This window comes from Rhinolophus hipposideros (assembly GCF_964194185.1).
Source record: "Rhinolophus hipposideros genome assembly, chromosome: X".
NCBI classification, from domain to species: domain Eukaryota; kingdom Metazoa; phylum Chordata; class Mammalia; order Chiroptera; family Rhinolophidae; genus Rhinolophus; species Rhinolophus hipposideros.
Window position 1 is genome coordinate 48,269,367 of NC_138046.1, and position 18,077 is coordinate 48,287,443.

General features: G+C 41.8%; 1 protein-coding gene across 1 annotated transcript in view; it reads left to right on the top strand.

Annotated features, from left to right (window-relative positions):
* GUCY2F (guanylate cyclase 2F, retinal) overlaps positions 1 to 724 on the top strand; it is a gene marked incomplete at both ends in the record, with an annotated part of 147,016 nt that extends 146,292 nt beyond the window's left edge. Inside the window, 2 exon segments of the mRNA XM_081043007.1 lie at positions 455 to 543; positions 637 to 724. Coding sequence (XP_080899133.1) covers positions 455 to 543; positions 637 to 724 — 177 coding nt within the window.
* Between the last annotated feature and the right edge of the window lie 17,353 nt (positions 725 to 18,077).

Consider the following 18,077-nt stretch of genomic DNA (forward strand, 5'->3'; position numbering starts at 1 on the left):
TGTGAGAGTTGTTGGGTGGTGGGGAGTTGGGAGAAGTAGACTCTGAATGTATGTACTCTAGATACAAAACACAATGTGTTGCCTAATGCCAAAAGATCAGGGCAAAAATGGCAAATAAACTCTTTAGTTGAGCATCCAGATGTTTGCTTGCTATGAAGCCAAACAGCCATACATTCTTGAAGATGGAGCTGCATGGCGATGGGTAGACAAAACATTTGGATGGCAGCTTGATATGGTGTTCACTTTCCATCTGGCTGCTATGGCAGCTTATGGAGCTTGCCTAAGCCTCAGGTGTATATGACAAGGAAGCCACGTAGGAAGGCAGACTCCAGGGAGTGGTGACAAAAGGAAAGCACAGGCAATTGCTGAGCCAGACTAAATGTATGTACCCTATTTACCAGAAGGACTTCTTTAGGTTTATAGCATGTTTAAGATTTTCTATATTTTCTATAAGGGCAAAGGCACAGAAGAGACCTTCTGGCTGGTTGGAAAGAAAGGCTTCACAAAACCCCTTCCCGTGCCCCCACCACTGGGCCAAGATGGGTAAGTGGAGTTCACATTATATTAGAATCTTCCTATTTTTTGGTCTGCCACACTCTCTTTGCTAACTATTTTTGTGTCTCCCCTGCCCTGCAAGCAAGTAGGCCATGGACTGCAACCAGGGGAGATTGCAGCCTTCCAAAGAAGAAAAGCAGAAAGGCAGCTGGTGAGAAAGAAGCCATAAGGTAATGGCAGCAGGAAAACAGAGCACAGGAACTTGCCAAATTTTGAAAGCTGGGGCTCCCTTTGGCATTGGTGCCAGTGTCAGCCTACAATCTGCAGGCAAAGTATGATGGAGTTGGTAAATTTCCAGGATCCACTGAGTTATGCAAAAACCTTCTGGGGAGGACTGTTGCGGAGGGAGCAACATCTGAGGGAGGTCGGCTGCCCTGGCCTGAGACAGAGCATGGCCTCCTGCACTGATAATACGATTGAATGTAAACAAGGCTGGCCTTGTTATCCAGTTATCAAGCAGGTGTAAATGTCTCTTTCATTGTCAAGGACCTGGGCCACATGGTGAACCACCTCAAATCTTTAGAGACTCACACAGATCTAAGCAACCCAGCAATATTGCAGTGACCACCCTGATCCATTTCCTGGGATCCATTGGCAAGACCATCTTTGAGGGGGTGCTTATATCATTTCCTCTGGAGGCAATGCCCAATCACTTCAAAGGTTAGCATTGCCAACTGAAATCATACTGGCTACTCCTTGAGTGCCTGGCTTGAATTCAGGACAATTTCCCTCATTCCTCCTCCTTTACTAGAATGGCATGATTCTGAAACAGCAACAACAGCCTAATTATATAGAATTCTTCCGACATATTTATATCTCTGAAGAATCTTTTGCTTTCTTGAGCTCCTGTCAGGATCTCCTCTTTATCTTGCTTTTTTATTTTATCTTTAATGGGGACTTTGATCCATTGCTCCCTCCACATGTCTTTGGAAATCACAAGATTCTAAAGTAAACATAAGGGCATCTCCACACATTCCAGTTCACTTGGTTTTTTAGCATGATCCAGAATAATCATAATTCTAGCAGCTACTACCAAAGTCATACACACACTTCCTATTTTTCCACTAACCTCTGTTGACTTCTTCAGCTTTCTATGACTGTTTCTCTCCTAAGAACACTCAGTCTAGATGTCATCAAAATGGTGGTGTGAGGTGAGCCTCTGTAAATCACCCGGGAATTTACAACTAATCAAACAACTATAACTCCACAAAGGACTGCCTGCACAGCAGAAAGGCAAGACGAAGAGGCCCACTACTGAATTCACCTAAAGGTGGGTGAAATGCGTGAGCAGGGGAGGAGGGAAGGGAGAAGTGCAGAGATGGAGCCGTGCAGGCACAGGACGCAAACCTAGCTCAGTGCTCCGAGCTTGCTGCATCCTGGAACTACCTCAGCTGCGGGAGAAAGAGGAACTCGGACTCCTAGGGCTCCGCTTATGTCCCACAGGGCTGAGGGGACAGCCTATAACACAGCTGAACCCAACGCTAACGGCAGAGACCTCGGAGAAAATACTGAGGGAAGAAGGCTGAAAACGGTAATTTAAGTCCCCACGGCTAAGCAGAGAATGGAAGCTGTAGGCACTGAGACGAGCTGCCCCCTCCCTACCCTTCCTGGCTCATCCTGCCCCTACCTGTCCAATGCTAGAAGCAAAACAGTAGCAGTGTCAGATCAAAGAACAGAATATTTGCTGTTCTGAGAACTGTGGACCGCAGACACAGATTTGCAGTCCAACTAGTTCTGGCAAAGGGGAGGGAGCTGTGGAAGCAGGACCGTCTGTGGTGGTGGTTGCTGCCATTGCTCTGGGCCACCTCTCACACCTAACCCCTCCCCTGGCCCCACCTATCTGGGTGGATCCCTGCAGGAATAAACAGAACTGCTGAAACATATGGGCTCTGAATCTGGTGCAGAAAGAGCTTTGCAACTTGAAAAGCTCTCCGCATACCGACACGGACACTGCGCCCTGTAACCCAGGAGAACTATTAACACAGGAGAAGCCCATCTCCCAGGGAATGCCCCCATTGTGTGAGAAGCTGGAATAGTGTAGAGAAAACATAGCACTACCATGTGAGAGAGAAAAAAAGGCTGCAGTAGGAGAGAAAATAAAACATTCTACCAACAAGTACTGGAAAACAAAAGAAAGACCTCTTCCTATCAACCTGTTGCAGAAGCCACTCCTGTAGATGTCTAGGAAGAGAAATAATAAATCAGTAATTGCCATGAATAACCAAGGCAACAAAACAGCCCAGAAAGAAAGTGAAAAGTCTCCAGAAAAGGAACATAAAGATATGGAAATATGTGACTTAAATGACAGAGAATTCAAGATTGCAGTTCTGAAAAACCTCAACGAGATGCAAGAAAACACAGAAAGGCAATTTAATGAACTCAGAAATGCAATCAAAGAACAACATGTGCATTTTACAAAAGAGATTGAAATTTTAAAAAAGAACCAAATTGAATTTCTGGAGTTTAAGAACTCAATAGAAGAAATTAAGAATGAAATAGGCAGCTTAGGTAGAAGAGTTGTCCAGATGGAAGAAAGAATCAGTGACATCGAAGATAGAAACCTGGAAATTACACAGATGGAAGAAGAAAGAGAATTAATACTTAAAAGAAATCGGGAGTGACGTCATAGGAATGGCGGCAGAGGGGCACATTTTCTGAGTTCTCCTCCGGATTTTATTACAAACGGGACATATAACCCATCAAAAAACTCTTTGCTCATCACGCAGAACAGCTAAGAGACTCCTAAGAGACTCGTGGAAGGATTACTTGAAGGTGCGCAAATTGGGTGAGCAGAGGAAGAAGGAAAGGAGTGGAGTGGAAATGCGCGGTCTCGTGGTGGAATCAGGCGGGCGGCGGCTGCGCTAGCGGCGGTAAACCGCAGCTCTAAAGACACAGGGAGATATAGAACACCGAGGAGTCCTTTTCTCATCACGTAGAACAGCGGGGAGACTCGCGAAGGAATTACCTGAAGGTGAGCGCTGATTGCGAGCAGGGGAGGAGGCAGGACAGCGAAGTGGAAGCACTCTCCCCGCCCCCACCGCCGCCAACGCCGCCGCCGCGGCGCCCAGGACGGAGCGCAGACTCGTGGAAGAGCCCAGGCCTGACGGCGACATCTGCGCGAATCTCAGGACAGAGCGGAGACTCGTGGAAGGTTTGCTTTGGGGTGTGCTAGTTGGGCATGTAGGGGAGGAGAGAGGAGGGCAAGAGGAAACGCGCCGCACTCTCCCCACCCCCAGGGTACAGCCGAGGCCCTGAAGCGTGCCCACAGCAGCAGTGGCAGGCAGCACCCAGGGCTCTAGAATCCCACGGGAGCCAGGGTGCAGCGGAGAGCGCAGGGTCCAGGAGGTGGGCTCTTTCCCTGCGTCCCACAGCTGATCGCTCCCGCCAGGGCGGGCAGCTCTAGGCCCCTAGGGCAGACAAAGAACTCAGACGCCACACCTGGGACCCTCACCGCGCTTTTCGAATCCTCCCACCGCCCTTCCAGAGACTTAAACTGACCCCTGAACTGAGGAGTAGTGTCAGATTACAGAGGGGTGTCTGTGCTCAGGCGCTGGGAAGATTGGCAGCCAGCTCTGACCTTCGGAAGAGGCTGAGAGGAGGGGATTTTCGCTGGAGGAGGAGAGAGGAGACGCCCACACCCCCAGCCACCGCCTTTTCAGGCTTGCGGGAGGAGTGTGACGTGGCTGGCCTGGGAGAGAGAAGACCTCTCCATCCCCAGCCCCCACCCTCTCTGGCTGGCCTGGGGCGGGGCAAGGGCAGCCACGGAAGCACTCCCTGAGTTCAGCAGTAAGCGGCAGACGCAGCTCCCAGCTTTCAGCAGCTTAGAGATCTCCCGCCTGCCCCCTCCCACACACCCACAAAAGTAGGGCCCTAAGACTCAGGAGTACTGGGCACAGGGCTGGTGGAGCTACTCTCAGCATGCATTTGTGCAGGAAAGGACAGAAACTGCACGGTCTCTCTTAAAACTGTCATCCAGACCCCTCAGCCCCTCGCATTTAAATCTACACTCCCAAATTCACTCTGGGCACCAGGTGACCAGTGCTGCCTGCGCAATAGGCAGGGAACTCTTTGGCACAGCGGAGGACAACCTGGAGATTACTTGGTGGGCTTAAGCCAAGACTGGTGCTGCTTTCTGTTTTGCTTTGCTTGGTGTTTTTTTTTTTTTTTTCTGCTTGTTGTGATTTGCTTTGTTCTGCCTTTTTTTCTTTGATATCTTTGCCTATGTTGAGTGGGGATTGTCGGTTGTATTTTACATGTGAATGTACTTGATTTGTTTTCTTTGTTGTTGTTGTTGTTGTTGTACTTGGTAACTTGATTTGTGCTGAAACTGCCCTAACAGGGCCCAGCTTAAGAGGCACAAGATTCAACATATCCAGAAGCCAACTCTGGACCAAACCAGAGTACTACCGGGTTTGACCTACAAGTCACACACCCAGAGGGAATCCTCTGAAGGCACAAGAGCCCATAGAGGCCAAACCTCATTTAAGTGGCCAACCATCACCCAGCAGAACACCCTGCGGTGGGCAGAGCCAAGTTTCACAACTAGACAACCTAGGAGTAAAACCCGCCTACTCACAAGCAAAAAGCAATTAAAGTTCTTCTTGAACAGGACAATATACTAAACACACGAACCACCTGTGGAGCACATGCAGAGGAGAAGAACGAAGTAGTCCAAGTCAAATATAAAGGATACATACTACATAAGATAACCCAGCAAGAACTAAGAGCTCTAGGGGATCTTCCTAATACATCAAAGCAAACACAGAGAGTCAGTCAGAATGGGGAGACAAAGAAACATGTCCCAAATAAAAGAACAGAAGAAACCTCCACAACTGGAACCAAATGAAGCAGAGGTAACCAACCTGTCAGAGACAGAGTTCAGAACACTGGTGATAAGAATGTTTAAGGAGCTTAGAGAAGACATAAAGAAGGATATAGAAATCATAAAGAACAACCAGTTAGAACTAAAAAAGGATGTAGAAATCTTAACGAACAACCAGCTAGAACGAAAGAACACAATTACCGAATTTAAGAACTCACTTGAAGGAATGACCAGCAGGTTAGATGAAGCAGAGGATCGAATCAGCGACTTAGAAGACAAGTTAGCAGAGATCACTCAAACTGAACAACAGAAAGAAAAAAGAATGAAAAACAATGAAGATGGGTTAAGAGACCTCTGGGATAACATCAAGCGCAACAACATGCGCATCATAGGAATACCAGAAGGCGAAGAGAGGAAGCAAGGGATTGAGAACATATTTGAGGTAATAATGTTCGAAAACTTCCCTAACCTGATGAAGGAAACCAACATACAAGCCCAGGAAGTGCAGAGAGTTCCAACCAGGATAAACCCAAACCCAAACCCAAACCCAAACACCAAGACACATTATAGTTAAAATGGCAAAGCTTAAAGACAAAGAGAGAATCTTAAAATCAGCAAGAGAAAGGCAGAAGGTTAGGTACAAGGGTACTCCCATAAGGCTATCAAATGACTTTTCTACAGAAACATTGAAGGCCAGTACGGAGTGGCAGGAAATACTCAAAGTGATGGAACACAAAGGCCTACAACCTAGATTGCTTTATCCAGCAAGGCTATCATTTAAAGTTGATGGAGAGATAAAGAGCTTCCCAGAAAAGAACAAACTGAAAGAATTTATTACAAGCAAGCCAGCATTGCAAGAAATACTAAAAGGACTTCTGTAAATAGAAGAAAGATGAAAACAATTTACTACAAATTTAAAAACGGCAATGACTATGTACCTATCAATAATCACTTTAAATGTAAACGGATTAAATGCTCCAATCAAGAGACATAGGGTGGCTGAGTGGATAAGGAAGCAAGACCCTTGTTATATGCTGTATACAAGAGACTCATCTCAGATCAAAAGACACACACAGGCTGAAAGTGAAAGGTTGCAGTAAGATATTTCAAGCAAATGGAAGTGAGAAAAAAGCTGAAGTTGCAATACTTATATCTGACAAAATAGACTTCAAAATGAAGAACGTATTAAAAGACAAAGATGGGCACTATATAATAATAAAGGGATCAATCCGACAAGAGGACATAACCCTAGTAAACATCTATGCACCTAACATAGGCGCACCTAAATATATAAAACAGGTACTGATGGACATAAAGACAGAGATCAACAGCAACACTATCATAGTAGGGGACTTCAACACACCTCTGACAACAAGGGACAGGTCCTCCAGACAGAAAATCAATATGGAAAAACAGCTTTAAATGATACTTTGGAGCAGTTGGATTTAATTGGTATTTTCAGAGCATTTCACCCCAATGCTGCAGAATACACGTTCTTCTCAAGTGCACATGGAACATTTTCCAAGATAGATCATATGTTAGGACATAAAACAAGCATTGATAAATTTAAGAAAATTGAAATCATACCAATTGTCTTCTCTGACCACAGTGCTATGAAATTAGAAATGAACTACAGGGAAAAAAACCCAGGAAGATACACCAATTCATGGAAGCTGAATAACATGTTACTAAATAATGAATGGGTCTAGCAGCAGATCAAAGAAGAAATCAAAAGATATCTTGAGAGAAATGAGAATGAGAACACGACGACCCCAAATCTATGGGATGCTGCAAAAGCAGTCCTAAGAGGGAAGTTCATAGCACTGCAGGCATACCTAAAGAAACAAGAAACATCACTAATTGACAGTTTATCTTCACACTTAAGGGATCTGGAAAAAGAACAGCAAAATAAGCCGAAAGGGAGCACAAGGAAGGAGATAATAAGGATCAGAGCAGAAATAAATGAAATAGAAACCAGAAAAACAATACAAAAGATCAATGAATCCAAGAGCTGGTTCTTCGAGAAGATAAACAAAATTGACAAACCTTTAGCCAGACTCATTAAAAAAAGGACAGAGAGGACCCAAATTAATAAAATCAGAAATGAAGGAGGAGAAGTGACAACAGACACCACAGAAATACAAAAAAATTTAAGAAATTACTATGAGCAACTATATGCCAACAAATTTGACAATCTGGAAGAAATGGACATTTTCCTAAAGGCGCACAACCTTCCAAGGCTAACTCAAGAAGAAACAGAAAGCCTGAACAGTCTGATTACCACCAGGGAAATTGAATCAGTAATCAATAATCTCCCAACAAACAAAAGCCCTGGAGCAGATGGCTTTACAGGTGAATTTTTCAAAACATTCAAAAAAGAATTATCACCTATTCTCCTCAAGCTCTTCCAAAAAATCCAGAAGGAAGGAAGACTCCCAAACACTTTTTACGAAGCCACTATCACCCTGATCCCAAAAGCAGACAAAGACACCACAAAAAAAGAAAACTACAGGCCGATATCTCTAATCAACACAGATGCAAAAATTCTCAACAAAATATTAGCGAACAGAATTCATCCATACATTAAAAAGATCATACACCATGATCAAGTCGGATTCATCCCTGGTATGCAGGGGTGGTTCAACATCCGCAAATCAATTAATGTGATACACCACATTAACAAAATGAAAAATAAAAATCACATGATCATATCAATAGATGCAGAAAAAGCATTTGATAAAATACAGCAACCTTTTATGATAAAAACCCTTAAGAAAGTGGGAATAGACGGATCATATCTTTACATAATAAAGGCCATATATGACAAACCCACGTCTAACATCATACTCAATGGGGAAAAGCTAAAACCATTCCCCCTAAGATCAGGAAGAAGACAAGGTTGCCCACTTTCTCCACTTCTATTCAACATAGTGCTGGAAGTTCTAGCCACAGCAATCAGACAAGAGAAAGAAATAAAAGGCATCCAAATTGGTAAGGAGGAAGTAAAATTATCATTATATGCAGATGATATGATACTATATATAGAGAACCCTAAAGACTCCACCAAGAAACTATTAGAACTGATAGATGAATTTAGTAAAGTAGCAGGATATAAAATTAATATTCAGAAATCAGTTGCATTTGTATATACCAATGATAAAATATCAGAAGGAGAAATTAAAAAAAAATTCCATTTACAATTGCTCCAAAGACTATAAAATACCTGGGAATAAATCTACCCAAAGATGTAAAAGATCTGTACTCAGAAAATTATACGACACTGAAGAAAAAAATGAAAGAAGACATAAATAGATGGAAACACATTCCATGTTCATGGATAGGAAGAATTAATATAGTTAAAATGTCCATACTGCCTAAGGCAATATACATATTCAACGCAATTCCTATCAAACTACCAACGACGTTTTTCACAGAAATAGAACATATAATCCTGAAATTTATATGGGACCATAAAAGACCCCGGATAGCCTCAGCAATCTTGAGAAATAAGAACAAAGTGGGAAGTATAACGATACCTGATTTCAAACTATACTACAAGGCTACAGTAATCAAAACAGCATGGTACTGGCACAAAAATAGACACATAGATCAATGGAACAGAATAGAGAGTCTAGAAGTAAATCCATGCCTATATGCCCGTCTAATCTACGACAATGGAAGCAAGAATGTATGATGGGGTAAAGACAGTCTGTTCAATAAGTGCTGTTGGGAAACCTGGAGAGACACACGCAAGAAAATGAAGCTGGACCACCTCCTCACACCATATACAAAAATAAATTCAAAATGGCTTAAAGACTTAAATGTAAGATCTGAAACCATAAAATATCTTGAAGAAAATATAGGAAGAAACTTCATGGACATTACCCGGAGTAAGATTTTCACTGATATATCCCCTCGCGTGAGGGAAGTAAGAGAAAAAATAAACATGTGGGATTACATCAAACTAAAAAGTTTTTTCACAGCAAAGGAAACCATCAATAAAACAAAAAGGGATCCTACTGAATGGGAAAATATATTTGCCAATGATATATCTGATAAGGGATTAATATTACAAATCTATAAAAAACTTACTCAACTCAACTCCAAAAAAACAAACAACACAATTAAAAAATGGGCAGAGGACTTGAGGAGACATTTTTCTAAAAAGGACATACAGAAGGGAAGAAGACATATGAAGAAATGCTCAACCTCACTAACCATCAGAGAAATGCAAATAAAAACCTCAATGAGATACCACCTCACCCCAGTCAAAATGGCTATCATCAATAAATCAACAAACAACAAATGCTGGCGCGGATGTGGAGAAAAGGGAACGCTAGTGCACTGTTGGTGGGATTGCAGATTAGTGCAGCCACTATGGAAAACAGTATGGAGGTATCTCAGGAATCTGAAGATAGAACTACCCTATGATCCAGTAATTCCACTCCTAGGCATCTACCCAGAGAAATCCAAAACTCCAATTCAAAAATCTGTATGCACTCCTATGTTTATTGCAGCACTTTACACAATAGCCAAGATATGGAAACAACCGAAATGCCCATCGGTAGATGACTGGATTAAGAAGCTGTGGTACATTTATACAATGGAGTACTACGCAGCCATAAAGAAAAACGAAATCTTATCATTTGCAACAACATGGATGGATCTAGAGAACATTATGTTAAGGGAAATGAGTCAGAAAGAGAAAGACAAGTACCATATGATCTCACTTATATGCGGAATCTAAAGAAAAGAATATGTGTATGAAATAATCAGAAACAGTTTTGGGAACACAAAAACCCGAGAGTTGTTAGATGGGCGGGGCGGAGGGGGTTAGGGATGGGGGGAAGGGTGAAGGGAGTGGGGGGCGGCTGGTGACCACAGGATGGCCTCAGGGTTTTTTGAGAATTACTTTGGGGAACTTATTCAATAGTGTTTGGGGATTTTGTTGGGTGTCCGATGGACATGTGGATGCCTTGTCATGGCATTGTAAACCAGAGGCTGGACATTAATGAATGCCAACTATAATTTTATTTGTATAATGTGATGGCTCGGTGTGACGTCGGGGTGGTGGTGGATGGGGGGAGGGGGGTTCACGGTGTGAGGGATGTAAAAATAAAATAAAATAAAATAAAATAAAATAAAATAAAATAAAAAAATACTTAAAAGAAATGAAAGAACTCTACAAGAGCTTTCTGACTCTATCAAAAAGAGCAATGTAAGAATAATGGGCATACCAGAAGCAGAAGAAAGAGAGAAGAGAACAGAGAATATATTCAAACAAATTGTCGATGAGAACTTCCCAAACTTGTGGACATAACTGGGTCCTCAAATCCAAGAAGTAACTAGAACACCTAATTACCTGAAACCCAACAGGCCTTCTCCAAGGCACATTGTATTGAAGCTGTCTAAAATCAATGACAAAGAACGAATTTTCAAGACAGCCATGGAAAAGAAGATGGTAACCTACAAAGGAAAGCCCATTGTATTATCATCAGATTTTTCAGCAGAAACTGTACAAGCCAGGAGGGAGTGGAACCAAATATTCAAACAATTGAAAGAGAGAAATCATGAGCCAAGAATAATATATCTAGCAAAGATATCCTTTAGATATGAAGGAGGAATAAAGACCATTCCAGACATACAGAAGCTGAGTGAATTTTCTAATACATGACCTGCACTACAAGAAACACTAAAGGAGGCTATTCGACTACCATCAACAGGTACAATTTGTGGCAACCACAACATAAAAAGGGGGAGAGTAATGGACTGAGCTGGAATATGGGAATGAAGAAAGTAAGCGTGCTGAAGAAAATGGAGTACTCTAAATATAAAACTTTTTTTTTACATAAACTTAAGGGTAACCATTCAAAAAAATACAGAACTGAAATATATACTGTAACAAAAGTAGAAACGGAGGGAAACATCATAGAATACCACCACACAGAAATAATAGACAACAACAAAAAGGCAAAGAAACAATGGAGACACAGCCTTACCAGAAAACTAAAGATAGGAAAACGCGGTCCACACCTGTGGCTGTGGGGACGTGGCCCACATCTGCGGCGGTGGAAACGCGGCCTGCATATACAGCTGTAGTGATGCAGGGGATCACAGGATGGAACAGAGAACACAAAAGCCAGTTGTGGGCTCTTTCTCTGTGTGGGCTCTTTCTCTGCGTCCCACAGCAGATCTCTCCCACTGAGGGGCCAGCATACCCAGCATTTGAGGCAATAACCTCAGTGAGAACTCCAGTTGGGCCTTAGGCCGGACAAAGGACACAAATTCCATACATGGGCCCCTCCTCCTGGCTCTTCCAATCCTCTCCCTGCCCTTCCAGAGACTTAAACTGGCCCCTGAACTGAAGAGTATTCTCAGATTACAGAGGAGCCTTAGTGCTCAAGATCTGGGAAGACTGGTAGGCAGCTCTGACCTAGGGAAGAGGCTGGGAAGAGTGTGATTTTTGCTGGGCTAGCAGAGAAGAGACTCCTCTACCCCCAGCCACCACATTTTCTGGACTGCGGGAAGAGTGTGACATGGCTGGGTTGCGAGATAGAAGACCCTTACATCCCCAGCCGCGACCCTTTCCAGCCTGTCTAGGGTGGGGCAATTACAACTGCGGAGGCACTCCCAGGGATCAGTAGTAAGCTGCAGACACAGCTCCTGGCTTTCCAGAGCTCAGAAATGTCCCTCCCGCCACACACACACACACACACACACACACACACACACACACACACACACAAACACACACATGGAAGAAGTGCCCTAAGACTCAGGAGAACTGGACACAGGGCTGGTAGTGCTAATCTCATTGTACATATGTGCACGCAAGGGCAGAAACTGCACTGACTTTGTAAAAACTACCATCCAGACCCTTCACCCTCACACATCTAAATCTGCAGTTCCAATGCCACTCTGGGCACCAGGTGACTGTCTCTGTCTGCACAATACACAGAGGACTCTTTGGTACAGCAGAGGACAACCTAGAGTTTACTTGGTGGGCTTAAGCCAAGACTGGCACTGCTTTTTGTTTTGTTTTGTTTTGTTTTGTTTTGTTTTGTCTTTATATCTTTGATATTTTTGCCTGTGTTGAGTGGGGGTTGTCGGTTGTTTTTACACGTGAATGTATTTGATTTTTCCTTTGTAGTTGTTATTGTTGTTGTGCTTGGTGATTTGCTTTGTTCTGAAATTACCCTACCAGGGCCCAGCTTAAGAGGCATAAGATTCAACATATCCAGAGGCCAACTCCAGACCAAACCAGAGTACTACCGGTTTTGACCTACATGTCACATACCCAGAGGGAATTCTCTACAGTCACAAGAGCCAATAGAGGCCAAACCACATTGAAGCGGTCAACCCTCACACAGCAGAAAACCCTGCAGTGGGCAGACTCAAGTCTCACAACTAGTTAGCCTAGGAGTTAACCCCACCTACTCACAAGTGAAAAGCAAGTAAAGATCTTCTTTAACAGGACAATATATACATCACAAGAGACGCCTTTGGAGAACACACAGAGGAGAAGAACGAAGGACTGCAAGTCAAATATAAAAGACACATACTACATAAGATAACCCATCAAGAACTAAGAACTCTAGGGGATCTACCGAATACATCAAAGCAAACACAGAGAGTCAGCCAGAATGAGGAAACAAAGACACATGTCCCAAATAAAAGAACAGTAGAAACCCCCAGAATTGGAACCAAATGAAACAGACCTATCAAAGACAGAGTTCAGAACACTGATGATAAGAATGTTTAAGGAGCTTAGAGACAACATAAAGAAGGATGGAGAAATCATAACGAACAACATGTTAGAACTAAAGAACACAATTACCAAAATAAAGAACTCACTTGAACGAACTAACAGCAGGTTAGATAAAGCAGAGGGTCGAACCAGCGACTTAGAAGACAAGATAGCAGAGATCACCCAAACAGAACAACAGAAAGAAAAAAGAATAAAAAACAATGAAGATGTTTTAAGAGACCTCTGGGATAACATCAAGTGCAACAACATGCACATCATAGGAATACCAGAAGGTGAAGAGAGGTAGCAAGGGATTGAGAACACATTTGAAGTAATAATGTCTGAAAACTTCCCTAACCTGATAAAGGAAACCAACATACAAGCCCAGGAAGTGCAGAGAGTTCCAACCAGGATAAACCCAAACAGGTCTGCACCAAGACACATTTTAGTTAAAATAGCAAAGCTTAAAGGCAAAGAGAGAATCCTAAAAGCAGCAAGAGAAAGACAGAGGGTTACATACAAGGGAACTCCCATAAGACTATCAAATGACATTTCTACAGAAACGTTGAAGGCCAGGAGGGAGTGACAGGAGATACTCAAAGTGACGGAAAACAAAGGCCTACAACCTACATTGCTTTATCCAGCAAGGCTATCATTTAAATTTGATGGAGAGATAAAGAGCTTCCCAGAAAAGTATAAGCTAAAGGAATTTATTACCACCAAGCCAGAATTGCAACAAATACTAAAAGGACTTCTGTAAATAGAAGAAAGATGAAAACAATCTAACTACAATTTTAAAAATGGCAATAACTATGTACCTACCAATAACCACTTTAAATGTAAACAGATTAAATGCTGCAATCAAGATACATAGGGAGGCTGTGTGGAAAAGAAAGCAAGACCCTTGTATCAGCTGTATATAAGAGACTCACCTCAGATCAAAAGACACACAGGCTGAAAGTGAATGGTTGGAGTAAGATATTTCATGCAAATGGAAATCAGAAAAGCTGGAGTTGTAATAATAATATCTGACAAAATAGACTTTTAAAATGAAGAATATTTTTTTTTACTCTTTTAAATTTATTGGGGAGACATTTGGTAGTAAAATTACATAGATTTCAGGTGTACAATTCTGTATGACATCATCTATAAATCCCATTATGTGTTCACCACCCAGAGTCAGTTCTCCTTCCATCACCATATATTTGATCCCCCTTACCCTCATCACCCACCCCCCACCCCCTTACCCTCTGATAACCACTAAATTACTGTCTGTGTCTATGAGTTTTTGTTTCTCATTTGTTTGTCTTGTTCTTTTGTTGTTTTTGGTTTATATACCACATATCAGTGAAATCAAAAGAAGTTGTGGTACATATACACAATGGAATACTATTTGGCGTTAAGGAATGATGATATAGGAGCATTTGTGACAACATGGATGGATCTTGAGAGTATAATGCTAAGTGAAATAAGTCAGACAGAAAAAGCAGATCACCTCTGCTTTTCAACATAGAGTTGGACGTCTTGCCAGAGCAATCATGCAAGAGAAAGAAATAAAAGGCATTCAAATTGGGAATGAAGAAGTTAAATTGTCACTCTTTGCAGATGACATGATGCTATATATAGAAAATCCTAAAGAAAACTCAGTCCATCTTCACTTCTGCAACTCTCACAGGTACCCTTTACCAGTCATAATAGCTATGCTTCTGAAAGATTTCTGTATAGAGCATGTGGCTCCCCTGCCACCCTGCCTCGTGGGGCCTGGACCTGTTATTTCCTATTGACTAATACAAGCAGATAAGCAGCTGGAGCACAAATTCATCCAATTTTCAGGAACATTCTTTCCTATAGGGAAGGAAACACACACACAGAAATTTGTAATAAGTCTCAGTCTCTGTCTTTGTCTCCCTCTCTCTGTCTCTCTCTCTCACAGCAGGAAAGGGTCTTGAAGCTCTTGAAGGGTTTTCCATTTGGCAGGGTGTTGCAGGCATTGAACACACTGTATAAGAAACCTATCCATTCCTAAGAATGTTTTGGAGTTTGCGGCATAAGGCACTGCAGCTGACTCACTGTCATTGGCTGTGTGCTTGATAGTGATTTCCCAGCATAGAAGATAAATGTGGCTTAAGCAATGTACACTCACTCATCTGGACTCCCTGGACAGAAGGCATGCTTCTGTGGGCTGTGGGTGTGTGGAACATATAGAATCCAACGGGGCCAAAAGTGGATTTGACCTCTGTTCCTGGCCTCATTAGCACTTGTGCTTTAATAAGTATGTTAATTGACCACAATGCCTTGGCACTCTGTGCAAATCACAAAAATCCTCAAGAAGAGCACTCTTGACAAACTTCAGAAGGCTTGACATAAATCCAAGAGCTCCTTGACATCTTATTTATCTCATTAAACGTCCCATGTTGATATCACCCAGTAATACCACCTATTCCAGAATATTTCAGGCTGACTTTCAGTGAGATAGATTCAGCCTACAAAAGACCCACAATATGTATGAATGCCTCTCACCCAGTGCCACCATCATGGGAGCCGTTGGGTAAAACTTGAAACTTTTAGCTAACCCTGTGGAGTTGGTCAGGGAAGGAAAGATGCTATGAAGGGGGTCACAACTTTGGCGAACTGACTACAGGGGCTGCCTTTCAGGCAGGGCTCTGGTGTCCACCTAGTAACTCCATTGTCATGTCCCCAAATATTCACCACTCCCCAAACCTTCCTAAAGATTTTCACGTCATATGCTTACTTTCCCTAAAATTTCACCAACTGCGGTTCATTTGGGCTGACAAGCCTCCTATTTCAATCATAGGCTTTCTTTTTGGAAGATAAAGGACAATTAATCACTCCTATTATAATGAAAGTGAACTGAGCTGGACGTTCAGGAGGGCATGGAAGTTTTATTTCGATTGGGGTAAAGAGAAATAAGGAAGTTGGCAGTTTTGAAGAATGGTGAATCATAGTGGAGGGCTTGAGAGAACACAAGAGCAATGGATCCCTTATGCTTTAGGTTTTCTTAGACCTCACAAATAGGAAGAATACACCCTTTTTCTTCTGCTCTTAGTACTTAGGACCTCTGACAGAGCTCTAATATAACTGCTCCATGTGGGTTAAATCAACCTTTGTGGACTGGCCTAGAAACCTGACCATTACATATATGCCGTGTTTACCCGCAAATAAGACCTAGCCAGACCATCAGCTCTAATTCATCTTTTGGAGCAAAAATTAATATAAGACCCGTTCTTATTTTGATATAAGACTGGGTCTATAATATAATATAATATAATATAATATAATATAATATAATATAATATAATATACAATATAATATAACATAATACCAGGTCTTATATTAATTTTTGCTCCAAAAGATGCATTAGAGCTGATGGTCCGGCTAGGTCTTATTTGCGGGTAAACACAGTAGCATGGTTTCTATGGAGTAATGCATTCCAAATTCCAAATTATTGACTTATAAATGTTTAGGACATACCTCATTAGGTTGAGGACTACCTGTATTTTAACAAGTCCCCTTTTTGTTAAATTTGTAGAAACCATTGTAAATAGCAACATCTAATTATGCAAACCTCACAAATGTAATAATGTTTATTTGTTCAGTGATCCAGGAAAGTTTAGCAATTTTCAAGCTGTTCGTAGAGTAGTGATGTTGTGGGGCTTGGAATCATTCATATTGAAATCCTGTGAAAAACCTAACATGGAGAAGGTATACTTACTGTTTTCTCTTTTTCCCACCCAGAAGCAGAAAGCCCTAAGATTGGAATCTTCTCTTGGTGAGGCAATGGAAAAGTCTCGTTCCAGTTCAACAAATTGTTCTGCCTGAGCAAGAAATTAGTGAATGACTATACCTCTGAGGACGACCAGTCTCCAGGGTTATTCATGCCTAATTCCAGTGTGAGGGGGTCCCTGGGATGTAACTTTAATAAGCTTTGTTCATTACACAGCCATCACCAAAAAGGCTGTTTGAATGTAAACTACAATAGATGTGAACCCTGAGGAAGGGGAGCAAACCACCTCCAGGTTTAGTCATTTCAAAATAGCAGACATAACTTGGACTAAGATAAAGAAGGTCTCCATTTTCACAGAAAAAAGAAGGCACTTTGTTTTTTTTTTTGTTTCATTTGAATTTCTAGAAACTATTTAAAGAGCATAATTTATAACTCAGATACTATGAGATTAGTGCCAGGAAAAAAAAAAAAAAAAAAACTTCTAGCAAACATACATCTGAATCCCAGTCCACTGTGACCTCAGTTGGCTGGAATGCATAGGGAATAGGAGGGAGGAGTAGAGTTTGGTTAATTGTGTTATTTGGATAAATGCGAGCTAAGTTTATTTTCTTACTGCTTATTACTCAAAGTCTTCCCCAAACTGTCAGGGTCTCTTTTCCCATCTAAGTAAGGAGAATCTAGGCAACATAACTGAGTTGTCCCTACTAGGCAAGTGAGTATCTCACTGGGCTTCAGGGTCATATTCTGAACATGACAGAAGAGATATAAGAGATGCTGTCAAGGTAAAAGGTACAGAAGTAATGGACTGAATTGAGCAATTCCCTTAAAGTTTTGTACTTTCCCTCCCTTCCCCTGACCGTTCTGCCTTTCAAGCCCCTACCCCTGCACCTAAAATAAATCCCTTTGAACATTAGTTTTTGCTTTGTGCTTTTAGTTTTCCAGATTCTACTTTCAAGAGGTTATTGGCAGTGGCTTGCCACAGTCACATGAATCAAAACAATGAGGATTGTAACAGGCATGTTTAAAATGGTTAAGCAAGATTTTCCTCCCTTTTATTATAAAAAAATAATCTCTTTATTAAAACAGCTGAACCCAAACATATCAGCCAGTAAAGCAGTTAATTCCTTTAGAACAAGTCTTTTTAAAGAAAGAAATGGCTAAGGTATAATTTGATAACTTTCTAACTAATATTTATTTATTTTTTTCA